Below are 13,943 nucleotides of genomic sequence, written 5' to 3' on the forward strand. Positions count from 1 at the left end.
AAAAAAAAAAAAAAAAACTCTTCTTTTTGCTCCAGCTGAAGTTTGGAACAGGCCCATTGCAGCGTGTTTTCAAGGATTAATAGTCGAATTTTCAAGTCATCTACTTTTCAGTCACCGCGTAAGCACATTCTTAAGAACATCCCATTCTAGAAAAGGGAGGGCGTCGTGACCTCACGAAGGCTTTTTAAATAGCTTATTTTAGCCATGATTATATTATATTTCGCTGTTTTTTTTACCACTTGTCTCGCGGTATCACCATGCCGTTTTGCATAGAGATACACTGTCAAAAATTTTGGAGTGAAATTCTGTGCCGGAGTCTATATAGCGTCCAAAAACCCATAAACCGCAGCTTTTTGTCTGAAGAAGGATTTTAAAATCTGGAATGGACTTACGGCGTTTTTGTGTTGAACGGCAGTACTATGCTACCGTGCTAAGCAAGAACGCCGTAAATCCAACAAGATTTTCCCTCGTTTTTTGGAACTTAACACTGGATAAAATAAATACTGTTTTACCCGTGCACCTCAAAATTTTCAGGTTAAGTTCTTAATAGTATTTCCGAAAAAATTCTGTAAAAACATTGTCCCAAGGTACATAAATTTTCCTGCTATGATACATTGTTTCCAAAAAATGTAAACTGGCGTTTACGGCGTTTTTGCGTTGCACGGCAGTATGTGGCTCAGTGAAACGTGTTCACTCATATCACTCATACTGACGATACGCAAGCTATTATCTCCGGTGTGAAAAGGTTAAAAATGTCCAATTATAGGTCACAGTAATCAGAGCGTGCCGACAGCTGCAGTGCGGCCCGGCTAGCGTTTACTATAAAACTTTCTAGCGTATTATTCGCACTTTATAGCTCCGTAAAGCACTAGGATATAAAAATATTTCTACAAAAGGTGCGCACAATGTAGCGGGGCGTCTAGGAGTAGCTAAGCTGCTCATTGTTTGAATGGACTCCAAGCACGAGACCTAAAGGTGGAAGGTACTCAAAGCTTATCCTCGCACTGCTAACTCATGATAACACATTATCTCACAGCGGGAATTTTATGCCCACTTCTCACGACAAAACAGCCCGACTGGTTTTTGCACATCCTCCGACAAAAAAAAAGTCAGGGGAGGGTCGCAATGTGAACGGGGTCGCTTAGCAGGGATGAACGGGGCTGAGAAGGAATGATAGAAACCCTGTCACTGTGGACTGTGCTCCGGATATATTCTAATATTCATCGAGGTGTCTTCAAGATCGTGCAAGTTTTATAAATTTATTTTCAGCAAGTTGGAATTTTTTAGCCAAATGAAACGGAACGTTAAAAATTCCAACTTACTCCCTTACGATTCGTGCGTCTACAGCAATCAGTTTGATAACTTGTTTTAACTAAAACTGTACTAAAACCGAAATGAGCTAAAATTTATGGTGCTCTTATTATCAAGTCTCAATTAATTCTATACCTACTTATAAACGCATCTGAGGAGTCGTCTATGGATTAAGCCAGTAATTTTGGGGAGGGGTACAGAAGAATCGGATAAGAGTTCCTTCCACGGTCCAAAAATTTGACGACACCTTAATTGAGATGACCCTCATAAATTCATTTACAAAAAAAACTATTGAGTGAGCAGACAAAAACATTTCCTAGATTGTTACTGATTGGAGAATTTATCATGGAGAAAAAAAGTGTTGGGGGTTATCCCTAAAATTGTGGCACGACTCAAATGTTTTGGATGATATGGACATTTCTAATTAATAATTATAATCTTCCGTCGCGTTCCTAAGGCGCAATGATACAACTATTTGAACTCTCCGGAATGCGTGAGGTATCACGCCGCATTTGAAGGCGTTTTCAAAACAGCCAAGTTCCGCTATCCGGATTATTGTTTTGCATAGTTCCTATTATTATGTTTTATTTCCTACCATTTGTTTGTTTTCAATCCTCCTATAAAAACTACTCATTTGCTGAATACACTTCTGGCTGGAGCGCATTTTAGCTACGCATTCACCACTGCAAAAATGTCAAAGGGAATCGACAAAGCCAGCGTGTATAAGGCTATTTCGATTGTAATCTTCCGTCGCATGTCTGAGGCGCAATGATACAACTATTTGAACTCTCCGGAATGCGTGAGGTATCACGCCGCATTTGAAGGCGTTTTCAAAACAGCCAAGTTCCGATACCCGGATTATCGTTTTGCATAGTTCATATTCTTTTGTTATATTCCGTACTACTTGTTTATTTTTAATCCTCGTATAAAAACCACCCATTTGCTAAATACAATTCTATCTGGAGCGCACTTCAGCTACGCATTCACCACTGCAAAAATATCAAAAGAAATCGACAAGCCCAGCGTGCATGAAGGCTATTTCAATAAATTGTGGTAGTACCACAATTCAAATTAAGGTAAAACTTACCGCAAAATTTGGGTTAGTAATCTAATTTATTGGGGTACTACCACGATTATTCGGGTTACTAGCACAATTAATTGGAAATGTCCGTATCATCGAGCAGTTGGGACTCAGCCCCTACCTCTTTTTCCGTGATAAAAGACCATTTATTGCTTTATTTGGACTACATTTTGCAATTTGGAGCCATAACATCTGGCTCAGTTCAGAGACGGTGTATTATAAAAAATTAGTTTCCCTAAGTTCGTCTCTAGATGAGTGAGAGATTATAGTTCCTGATTGAAACGTAATCCATTTGAGAGGACTTGATGAGCTGAATTCACTGTATTATTTACAACTTTTTTCTGCTGTTAAGATTTGGAGGAGAGACGATATACAATGGAATTCCGTCTCTTCGTCCGAGAAAAAAGAAATGAAGCAATAAAATTTCATCGTGTAAATTCCTAGTTGCAGGAACCCTTATGCTCTCTTCGTCAAGGGACTCTCAGTGTAACTTTTACCAAGCGACACTTCAATTCCTCAGTTCTCGGTAGCAGGCCCCAGATGGCGTAATGCTCCTTCGCCGCGCCGCACAGTGGATCGAGTCAATCGGAAAGGTCGGACATGAAATTTTTAACTAAAATTGAGAATTTCGATGTTTAATTCGTCACATTTTAAATTTTAAGAGGTACTTCTGAAAGAAAATTTGACAACAGAACCAATGGAACCACTTTCAGGACCTCAAAGTTTTGTATAAATGGAGTTATGAGCTTTTACACATACATATAAGTCGCTTTACAGCACTCCCTCCCGCTCTACGACTCCTAACCTCCACTGCTCTCTTTCAAACCACAAATCTTGGGGGATTGAGCACCTTAACATTTCCGCTTCAATCCCTTCCCTCCAACCTTTCATTAGGCGCCCTCTGCGTCTTCTCCCAGGAGGAACCCGGTCAAGGACCTTCTTCGGCAACCTGTCTCCTGCCATTCTCTGGACATGACCATACCAAATGAGTTGTTTTGTCATAATTTCATGCACGATGGTCTGCTTGGCATCCATGATATCCCGTACCGTCTCATTCCTGACGCGATCCGAGCGCGTTATGAGTTTCAAAGTTTCCAAATTTTGTCCGACCTCTCTCATCGACTCGATCCACTGTGCTCCGTGGACACAAACTTCGGAAAGCGACAAGACAACACGTCAACACGAGTAACAAGTCTCGCACCGCAACAAAGCTGCACAGACACACGCGGAGCCGGAAAATAGAGCGCCAACTTTTATTCCCCTCAGCAATTTGTCCGAGCCCCTCCTCACACCAACTATCCAACATGACAGAAAAGTTCTTGACCATGGCTATCTTTCAAAATACCAAGTTCGGCGTTCTCCTTTTTTACCCTGCCACGGGAGAGCGGGATCCCATCAGTGGCGTGGCGTGAATTGCGATTATCGATTGTTATGCCACTTAAAGCAATGGTAAAGAATCGATTATTAAGGTGTTCGCTGTGAACACCCTGGTAATCGATCCTTTTCCATAGGTTTAAATTGGATAACAATCGATATATCGCAAATTACGTCACGCCACTGGATCCCATATTAATCACGGATCATGAAAACGAGCTTTTTGAACTTGCGGCATCGCCCAGGGACTCGGCACGTGTCTGCGAGAAGCCAATTTTTTCGAGAAAACAAATGGCGGATCGAAAAAATATGCCCGACTCTTTAATCACTGGATCAAGTCTCTTCACGATACATTTTGTAGAAATTTCGCTACGATTGGGACTGTGAAAGTCTATAGGGAGTGGAAAAAATTTGAGGAACATTGGAAAAAAAAAAAAAAAACCACATTGGATCTAGAGTCCAGACTCTTGAAAACATTGACGAGAAAAAGGACTCTTGATTCAGTCAGATTTAAACTTAAATCAAAAGGAAATCCGCTCAAATTAAGAGGCTTGGTTCTTGATTTGAGCTTAAATCTGATTGAATCAAGAGTATTTTTTCTTGTCGATGTTTTTATGAGGCTGGACTCTAGATCCAATGTGTTTTTTTCCAGTGAAGAAAAAGCACAGCTCTTTCAGATACCCTTGCGATGCTTGGATTAGATCCGTCGCGTCGCAGGATAATAGTCAACGCAGTCATTTTGTCGTATGCCTAGGTAGATAATAAAAGGAAAATGTATAAATTTTGAATGTTTTATGTGGAGACTTTTGCATATTGAATCAGCATTTGGAAAGGAAGAATTGGCTAAAATACCGATTTTAATGAAAGTTGATGATGTAAAATATTTCAAGTACTTTTTTTCGGTAAAAACTTGTTGTGATCTGACTGCGGGAGGCACCCACTCTGATTAAAATATTTTGAAATAAGAAACTACAAGTTTTGACTCAAATTGGAAAGAACCTGATATGAAGTGTCATCAGCTGCCGATGCAGATGGAGGATGTGTGAATGCGTCAGAAACAATAGTTCCTTGCTGCATAGTGCAGACCGATTGATAAGAAAAGTCAACAAAATAAGATTTATCGTCAACATATTTAGAACATTTTTTTGCCAAACTGAGAAAGATCTCAGAATATCAATCTGGGGTGAAAGTATTAACTGTATACCTGATTATTAGGCAAAATAACTGCCTCAACAATTACTCTGCGACACGTCGATGGCCAAACTACGAGACCACGTTTCTCGGTTTACGACGTTTCAGACTTCCTGCTATATTTTATTCTTTCTATGGGAAACTAGTCAAAATAATTTCTTGAAAACTTCCTTTATTCTTCTTCTCTGTCATAATAGAATATTCTGTGAAAATTCCAAACTATAAAGTCGGCTCGCTCGTTTGTCTTCGAAAAAATAAAATAAGAGCCGAAATTTTGAAACCTCGCAATGGAGATATGTGATTCCGCAGTTTGGCCACGATATGGTGAAACGAAAAAATCTTAACGAAAACCCCGAGGCGACAAAATTAACGCCGAAGCGTTAATTTAGCAACGCGGCGATGGGGATGCGCGTGTCCCCGATTTTCATTATCGATGTCCGGTGTCTAATGGCCCATTTCGAATGGAGCCAAAGTGACCCTTTTTTTTGCATGGAGCTCGGAGCTGTTCTCCCGCGATTAAACTTCAATCTGACAACACAGTCGGCTTTATGAACGGTATGAACTGCAGCATGCACTGCCGTTTGGAGCTCCTATTATCCCGCGTTCTGCCCCTCTTTCTTCGCGAACTCAGTGTTTACAAACAAAACGGCGCTGGGCAAGCTCGGAGTGGACAACAGCCGAACAACAGAGCTCTTTGCTCGTAAACACTCGAATTTGGAGCACCAAGTTGGTGACCGTATCGGTTAGAGCTGAGTTCTATCCGCGAAATGTTCGATTTGATTTGAAAGGACGTTTAGAGGAAAAAAAACATGCCACTGCTACCCGGCGATGTTTTCAAGTTTGACAAATGGAAAAGAATTTTGTTCACAGAGACATTATATTTTAGAAACCCCGCAAAGCTATCTTCCCAGAGACCCTCCACTGGCCTCCTAGCGACGGGTGGAATAAGATTTTACTTTCGGGGTTTCAACAATTCCTTAGGGACAATTATTAGAGTTCCTTTATACTGAGAGTCAAGACAACACCCCTTATGGAGTCACAAACGGGAATAAAGATTACAGAAATTGAACGTTTTTCGTAATCTTTGATCGGCCCATTCTCGAATTCCTTTCTTCGTTCCTTCCCTCATTCCGTTTGTTCCTTGCCGAACCCGTAATTCCCCGGTCCATTCAAGATTATAATCTTTACAATCGGTGAAACTGTAATCTTCATTCCCGTTTGTGACACTGTGAAGGCCTAAAATACGGGAACCAATCAGAAATGGATTCACATTGTCTTGACTCTCAGTATAAAGGGACTCTAACAATTATTAGGGAGCAACCCCAGTTTCGGCTGTTGACTTACCTATATGGTCGATGATGAGCTTCGGATGACATCATGAGCCAAACAACTTTCCCAAACGTCGGCCATTTTCGGCTTGTTTGCAAAACGAAACTGCCAACACATTGTTGAACATCAACCATGTAGGTAAGTCAACAGTAGAATGCTGAAGTCCCGAAAGTAGAAGCTTCCACAATGGCCAAGATATACTAGTGGAGGGTCTCTTGTCTCTGTATCTTCCCTGTGGTGTAAAAGCTACTTGCGGAAGTCAACGCTTGGATTCGTCTAATCTGCCTCGCTAAGGAAGAACGCCGTATGAACATTCGAAGGTTGCTAAATTCCCACCCATACAATGTTCATTTTTGAGGAAAGTTATCAATAACTGCCCTTAAAATTTTCAGATCTCCTAGATTGAAATGCGAACAAAATTGTCAGAAATTTTCGAGGAAAAATATTCACCATTTTCATGGTAAATTTATTCGTTATTGAAGGAGAATTGGCAATGTCTAGAGGCTCATACGGCGTTTTTTCCTTAGGACGGCAGTAATGATGACTGATGACCAAAGAGTTGAGCAGTTTGTTTAACAATCCTTACCTCATTTGCTAAAATTCGCCTGGCAAATCGCTCATCCTGACATGCATTATAGTCATCATTACAGTCATATTTACAGATATACACAATATAATCAATGTTAAAAGTGGACAAGAGTAGAGTGAATACCCATATGGCTTTGACGTTATGCACACAACATATACTTACAAGGTGCTTATATAAATGAGCTGAAGAGCAGAGACTTAAAATAATATGTTAATTTACATTGATTCGTGATAAAAATGTTATGACCAATAATATCTAGAAAAAAATGTATCGACAAATGAAAATGTAGATTCTCGAAGCGAAAGAAAATAAAGGGTAATACTCAATAAAAAAAGGGTAAAAATAAAAGGAAGATGGATTAATTGAACGTTAAAACAGAAGATCACCGTCAAACCCAACAGTTAAGTTAACCCGATAAAAATAAATAAAAACAAAACCTTACCGAACATAAGGGATTTTCTCGATAGAACGGCCCAATCCTATTTCTGTCGATGAGCGCCGCGAGCTGGGGATAAAAAAACAAAAACCAAAACAAACGTAAGAAAACTGGAAAAAACTAAAAACTAAAAAAATAAAACCCGACACCAAACACAAAAGAAAAAAATAAACACTGAATCAGCCGTTCCATCCACCACCTCGACAAAAAACCAAACGTAAATAGAAAAGGAAAACAAAATACGAATAAAACCCAAAAAATCATGAAAGAAAAATTAGTAAATCGGAATCTTGGATATCCGCAGCGGTGCGTCAATCATTAAAAATCCTAGAAAAAGTATCTCGTGACGTTGATCGACGAATCAAAAACACTTATCTCGATTACGAAGTTTAAAAAACTCCTTTTTATACTTTTAAAAACTAAATATAATTCTTTGAAATTTTTACTGAATATTTTGTACGAATACAGTCTGAAAGAATTTTGCGTCATAGAAGTTGTTACAATCGTGAAAAGTTGGAAGAGGTAAAAATAGCACGAATTCCAGGTTAATTAGTTTTTCTTTGAAAAAATAGAAAGTATAACTAGATCTGGAATGTCAGTAATTCCTGCCTTGTTAACTTCAACCATCGAAATATCACCGCGTAATAATCTAAATCAAAAATCCCAATCAATTAGCTGAGGCACTTTAACAAAGGAGACGTAAAGCTTTAGTAAGCGCGTAATTGAATAGATAGCTTTGCGTAGCTATTTTACAGCACACACTTCTTACTGCGCTTACGAAGGGATCCCATCCGTTTCCTTCATGACGTGTGATGTTACTCGACTTGATCTGAGTAATCTTACTCCAGCAACCCGTGATTGATTACTCATTTCAACGAACTGACTTCGTCCAATATAAGAGGAAAATATTAAAAAAAAAAAATCATAGTTTGCATCTGTGCTTCCAGATCATAATTTGCTTGAGATGACGTCACAACGTAATGCATGAATATTTCGCTACGTAATACGCAATGCTCATTTCTAGGCTTGTTTACGGAGAGGGTAAGTAGACCGAGCTGAATCGACTAAATTCTTCGCATACGAATAGGTCCGTAAACATACAACGTATAAGTTAATATTGGTCCTTGCAGAGCACAGAGATATTTGTAAAGGAGGATATCATTATTATGATTGGACGTTCCAAGGAATGCAAATATTTGATGATTTTTTGTTATTGAGTGAAAATTTGTTTAAAATTGAAAACTCAAGCAGGACTTTAAAGCCTGAAAAAAAGTGTGATCTGGTATTATGAAACCGGAAATCGAGTCACGTTTTATTTTGATACTACGTACTCATATTTTGAGTTCTCCACAATTCACGCATCTTGAGCAAAGTCAATTTGCTGATGAGCCCCGGATTAAGTAAGAATTCTAGCGTTTAGGGGCTCATCAGAAAAATGAACTTTGCTTTCTTTGCTTCAAAATGCCTCAATTAATGTGGCTCAAAAACATTTTCTTGGCCAAAAAGTATTTAATTTTCTAACCATGGATTGTGGGTGCAATCCTGTATTAATTATCTAATTATTTTTTTTAGTTTCCTGATTTATTAGCTTGATTGCAAAAATTCCTCTGAAATTGTCACGAAAAATATCGTCGAGTTTTCTATAAAAGTCAAATCTGATCCGAAAAAATTCAGCAACGTTCAAATGTTCATGCGGATCGAACACTGTGTATTTTAGAGGCCTCGCTTTGACGACCTGAGAAATGAAATCGGGTGAAGCAAAAGTTAAATTCGGAGGTCAACACTATTTTCAGCCTAATGATGGGTGATGAGGCACTTGTTGAGCAGAAAATCAGCTACAATTCACCCGATGATGAATGAAGTGTTTTGTGGAACACCAAACTTAACGTATTCCATGTAGCGGAGGCAGCCGCAGGCGTCGATACCACTATTCAAACTCTCAGGGGCGCATGTTGCCTACTCTTTTAATTGAAGGCGAATTAGTAGGTTTCGTAACCTATTCTTGGAAGATAGCGGTGCGAGGCTCTACAAATCTGATACATCGGATTTATGTACAAAAAAATGTTTTTCATAAAAAAAAAAAAAAAAAAAAAAAAAAAAAAAACCTACACCGATTGAAAAGCTTTGGCAAATACGCGTTTATAGTGCCGCGGATAATCTGTTCTGCTTAATAACGTCCGATTGAAAGGGATTAAGCGAGCGCGATATATTTGCCGTCATTTCAGTCACGTTTAAGGGTCGTTTCTATGTGGTGAGGGAGGGAGGGGGCTCCACCGCGGAAGTAAATTCCGATCCGTTCGCACGTTAAAACACTAACAGCGGAGACACGTTTCTTTCAATTTTGAGAAATAAGCTTGGGGGTCGTAAAAAGCTACCCCGGACAGGTATCAGGGGCAGGGCAGCCCGCCTTGAGGGATGCTCCGCTCCAGTCGAATTAATGACTCAATCAAAATCCCAGTTCTTTTTATGGACCATAAATCAGCTTTAGTAACCGAGACACGATCGAGTATGCTGTTGCCGTACTGAAAAAATAAATGTTTCTACATATAACACACTAGTTTGAGTCGCGAACTCGTAGATCAATTGGAGTTACCTGACTTTTCTGAGTCCCATACGTATGTTCCGGTTTAGAAATGAGACACAAACAGTATGTTGCAGCCCTAGACAGGCAGGAGTGGGACGCGAAAAAGTTAGGTAACGTCAATATAGACCCATTCGTCCAATGGTCTCCGACGCAAACCGTTTTTTTGCGTATAGTGAACCAAGAAATAGGAAACTCGAAAAATTTCGAAATTACTTAGTACAGTTTCGTACTTTTGTATCATTTGGAAATTTGCCAACGTTGCGTACGAATATGATTAAGTTTGCATGAAACTCCGTTTAACCATGTTACAAACATGATCAACCACGTGTATGCTGATGGACCAGTTTGCCCAAAATCATATCTAACTCTTTAGTGCCTATTTTACACCACACGAGAAAAAAGTGTTAGGGACAAAATTGTGGTGCTACTCCCATTATGTTGGGTGAAATGGGCATTCCTAATTAATTGTGGTATAGTTATATTGCAACTCTAGTTGGGGTATTACCGCAATATTTGGATTGGTAACTTAATTTATTGAGAAACTACCACAACTTTCAGCTTCCTAATCAAGTTGCGGGTCTTAACCTCTACCTCTTCTTTCCCCGTAAGAATTGACTCGATCAAAATTTCGCCACAATTTGATAAAACATTCTCAAAGCGAATAATTCTCAATATACATAAGGCACATACACACAAAGGCAATACACAAGGCATATACATACTCATAACTCTCAATATACACAATTGATTAAAAGGCAATTTTTTTCTTCGGTATGTGTAATTTATATTTAAGGCAAACCATTACTATCCCTCGTAAGGGTTTATTTTCAAAGTTACACCTATGTTGAATTTTACTCGAGGATCGTTAGAATTACGACATGCTAAGGATCTCCTGAAAACCTGCCTTAATTACAAGGTAAACCATACGGGGCTTCTTAAGGAGGGGAGCTGTTTAAGGAATAAAATATAGCCTGAGCAACTTTTTCTATTGAAAGACTTTCTACGTATACGATAAAACTGAAAAGAGATCCTCTGAATTTCTTTGAATCACTGCACGCTATCGTTCGAAAAAATAACCGCCCGAAAAGAAAGTATCATGCGGTGGCAAAAAATTACGAAAGAAAATAACCAGGATGGAAGAGAGAGAATAATTCATATTTTTCGCTCAGAAGCAACGCTTTTCGCTCCTCATGACAGAGTGAGGAAATTGGATTAACCCTCCGCCAGGCAGCGGGGCCAGGAAATTGCTTAATGAATCGGCTAATGCGGCCCCGCGTACGGAAAATTGTGCGCATAGATTTATGAGCCACAAATTTTGCTCGGAAAAATTTGTAGTACGGGGGAAAGTCGTGAGGGGGAGGGGATTGAAAAATCGATGACGTTTCACGGAACAGACTCGGAGGGACGGAGGGGAAAGTCTTCGTTAGTGCCGTTCTAACGACCAATTTTTCAATCTGATGGACTTTAATGGCCACGCTACTCGATGATTTGATGGGTTTTTACAACGAAAACAAAGACAAAACTTCCATCTCAAATTCAACCTGCTTCTTGGCCCGTTTCAATTTTATATGAATGGGGTCATTCTGAATAAACGGTCGGATTTGAAAAGGGCCGATTCTCCGGATTTGATTCTACTACGGAAAAATGGTTTTTGAGGTCACAAGTATCATTTATTTTTGTAATTACTTAATTTTTTTAAATTTTACATCGAAGAAATAGACATGTATATTTTTACTTTAAAAAGCGGGCCACTGGCCAGCTCTCGGAATATATGATACATTTTATATGGTGAACAAGTATGGCGGAGAATTTTCTTTTTTGTGCAATGTCTGTAGTATTAGACCTGTAACACCTGAAACCATTTTCCTATATATTTACTCTTTTTTTCTAGACGTAGCTTTTTTTAGTCTCCTGAAAAATCTAGATTTTTAGTGTTGACCCCTTTCCGCAATAAACTATTCAAAATATGTCACGCTGAAATTCTGGGTTTCTGACACTCGCAACTCCCTTAAACTTTTCAGGACGTTCTACTGGCATTCCTTTCTTTTAAAAGTTACGCATTTTTCAAAAATGGAACAAAACCTTGTGAAAATCGAGAAGATTAAAGATGCAACTTTAAGGGTCAAAATTAAAGTATTAGTGCTCAAAAATAAGAGACGATAATGAAATATGACAGTCTCCTGCTGAGAGTTTTTTTTAAACATGTAATAATGGATTGATTTTATTTTGAATAAAAACTTGGTTAGAGCTATTGCAGACCACTAAATGAACGAGAAATTAACGAAACGGAAGTAATCTTCTTACACACGGGAAAAAGTCAAATTAAAAAGAATACTGGCGCGTAAAAAAGGAAAAAACATATTAAAAAAAAAAAAAGAAAAAAAACAAGGCTTTTGCAAAATTAAGTCAAAACTGATCTTCGTGTCTTGCTTCCCGGAAGAGACCCAGGATAACCGCTAAAGCGGTAGAGTTTCACCGCAACCTGCAGCGATTATTGCGGTGGTTGATCTCATATTTCAAAATTGACCGTGTGATCATGAGTAAAGGTCAGTTTTCCATTGAAGGAACGAAACCTGGCAGAAAATTGTGCAACAATCTGTAAATGAGTAACTTTCATTAAATGGCCAAGAGACCCAAAAATAATATTGTAGGCTAAAATGTTTGCATTTTAATTTTGATCGCACATATGTGCGCTGGAAAAAATATTGAACCTTACAATCAATCGAGCTTCATCGTAAATTTTAGAGCCATCTTAAATTAGCAGAGAATCCAGTTCCTTTCTGTCTCAAATGTTTGACGCAATTTCGGTAACACAAACCCTCCGGCAGGCCGTAATCCAAACTCCACAAATTGACTAATTTTGGATCTTATTTTTGGCTTAGTAGTGACAGTCAGACCCCCTCCCATTCTGTTCTATGGCAAAATCTTGATTTTTAACACCTTACTGTGCGGTCAAATTTTAGATCAGAGTTTATCAGAAACGCACCAAGCACCAAATTATAACTCAGAAAAAGACTCTTTCATAGGACTCTATGTTGAGGACAAAATTAAACGACTGTTTCCATGTTCAAAGATTTTCTCTCGGCCTAAGAGAGGAGAAAATTTGAGGTTCATAAATCCTCCAACCTTATTACTTTCCAAAATGCAACCTGGTGCGTATCTGTCAAACTTGGCCTAAATGGACCACATTTAGCAGACATGAACCGAGCCACATCAGCTATTGCCAAATTTAATTAGGAAATTTAATTTTTAACAAGAGAACGTTTGTGCGGATTCCTTTGAAAATTTAAAGATGTAATTTGTTTCGTACTTTGCAGGACATTCACTGGAATCCACTCTTCATGTAAAAAATTAGATTGCCCCATTAAATTTGGCAATAACTGATATGGGGCTTGGTTTCTTTCTACTTAACGCGGTCCAACTCAAAGATCACCCCGATACTCTGAAAGTCGCCCGAATGACATCGTCACGAATCAAACTGAACAAACAAGAATCATGGCAAAAAAAATCGACAAAACAGACCTCAAAATGGAAGAAAACCAGCTGTGATGGCCGTGGCCGTGGCTGTGGCCACTGGCCCCTTCGCCCTCCATGAGGGACGAGTGTCCTCACGCACACACACTCGGAAAAACACGAAGGGCAACACACACGCGCGGAAAATCGCGAAGACAAAACGGGTAAAATCGCCCGGAGCGGGACATGCTACGCGGACGAAGCGTTTGGAGACCCAGATAAAAGCAATCAAAACCTATTAAGTTTTAAATATGGCCGACACGATCACAAACACAAACACAATTGCAATTACAATCACGATCACGATCACAAGCACCGCGACGAGCACTCGGCGTTCGCTTCTCGATCACTGAAACGAAACGCAGTCGGGTCGGCCGCAAGTCGGCCGCCAAGCAAAAACAAAACAGAAAAGAAAAGAAAAGAAAAAGGAAAAGAAAAGGAGAAAGAGAAGAAATTGCGCGCCGGAATGGGGGGGGGGGGGGGGCAAATTTCGGAGGGGAGAAATTCCGGGAGGGAATACGGAGTGCGTTCTCAT

General features: G+C 39.3%; 1 protein-coding gene across 11 annotated transcripts in view; it reads right to left on the reverse strand.

Moving 5' to 3' along the window:
* The window catches only part of mtd (TLD domain-containing protein mustard), a 573,843-nt gene that overhangs the window by 168,427 nt on the left and 391,473 nt on the right, over positions 1-13,943 (reverse strand). For 8 of the 11 annotated variants that reach the window (XM_072302170.1, XM_072302169.1, XM_019043735.2 and 5 more), the window contains one exon: positions 7,318-7,380. The exons of 2 other annotated variants lie outside the window; for them this stretch is intronic. In XM_072302170.1, coding sequence (XP_072158271.1) covers positions 7,318-7,380 — 63 coding nt within the window. Of the gene's footprint in view, positions 1-7,317; positions 7,381-13,417; positions 13,752-13,943 lie in introns of those variants that run through there. One more of the 11 variants, XM_072302176.1, reaches the window with a different exon arrangement.

Source organism: Bemisia tabaci, chromosome 7, assembly GCF_918797505.1.
Source record: "Bemisia tabaci chromosome 7, PGI_BMITA_v3".
Lineage (NCBI taxonomy): Eukaryota > Metazoa > Arthropoda > Insecta > Hemiptera > Aleyrodidae > Bemisia > Bemisia tabaci.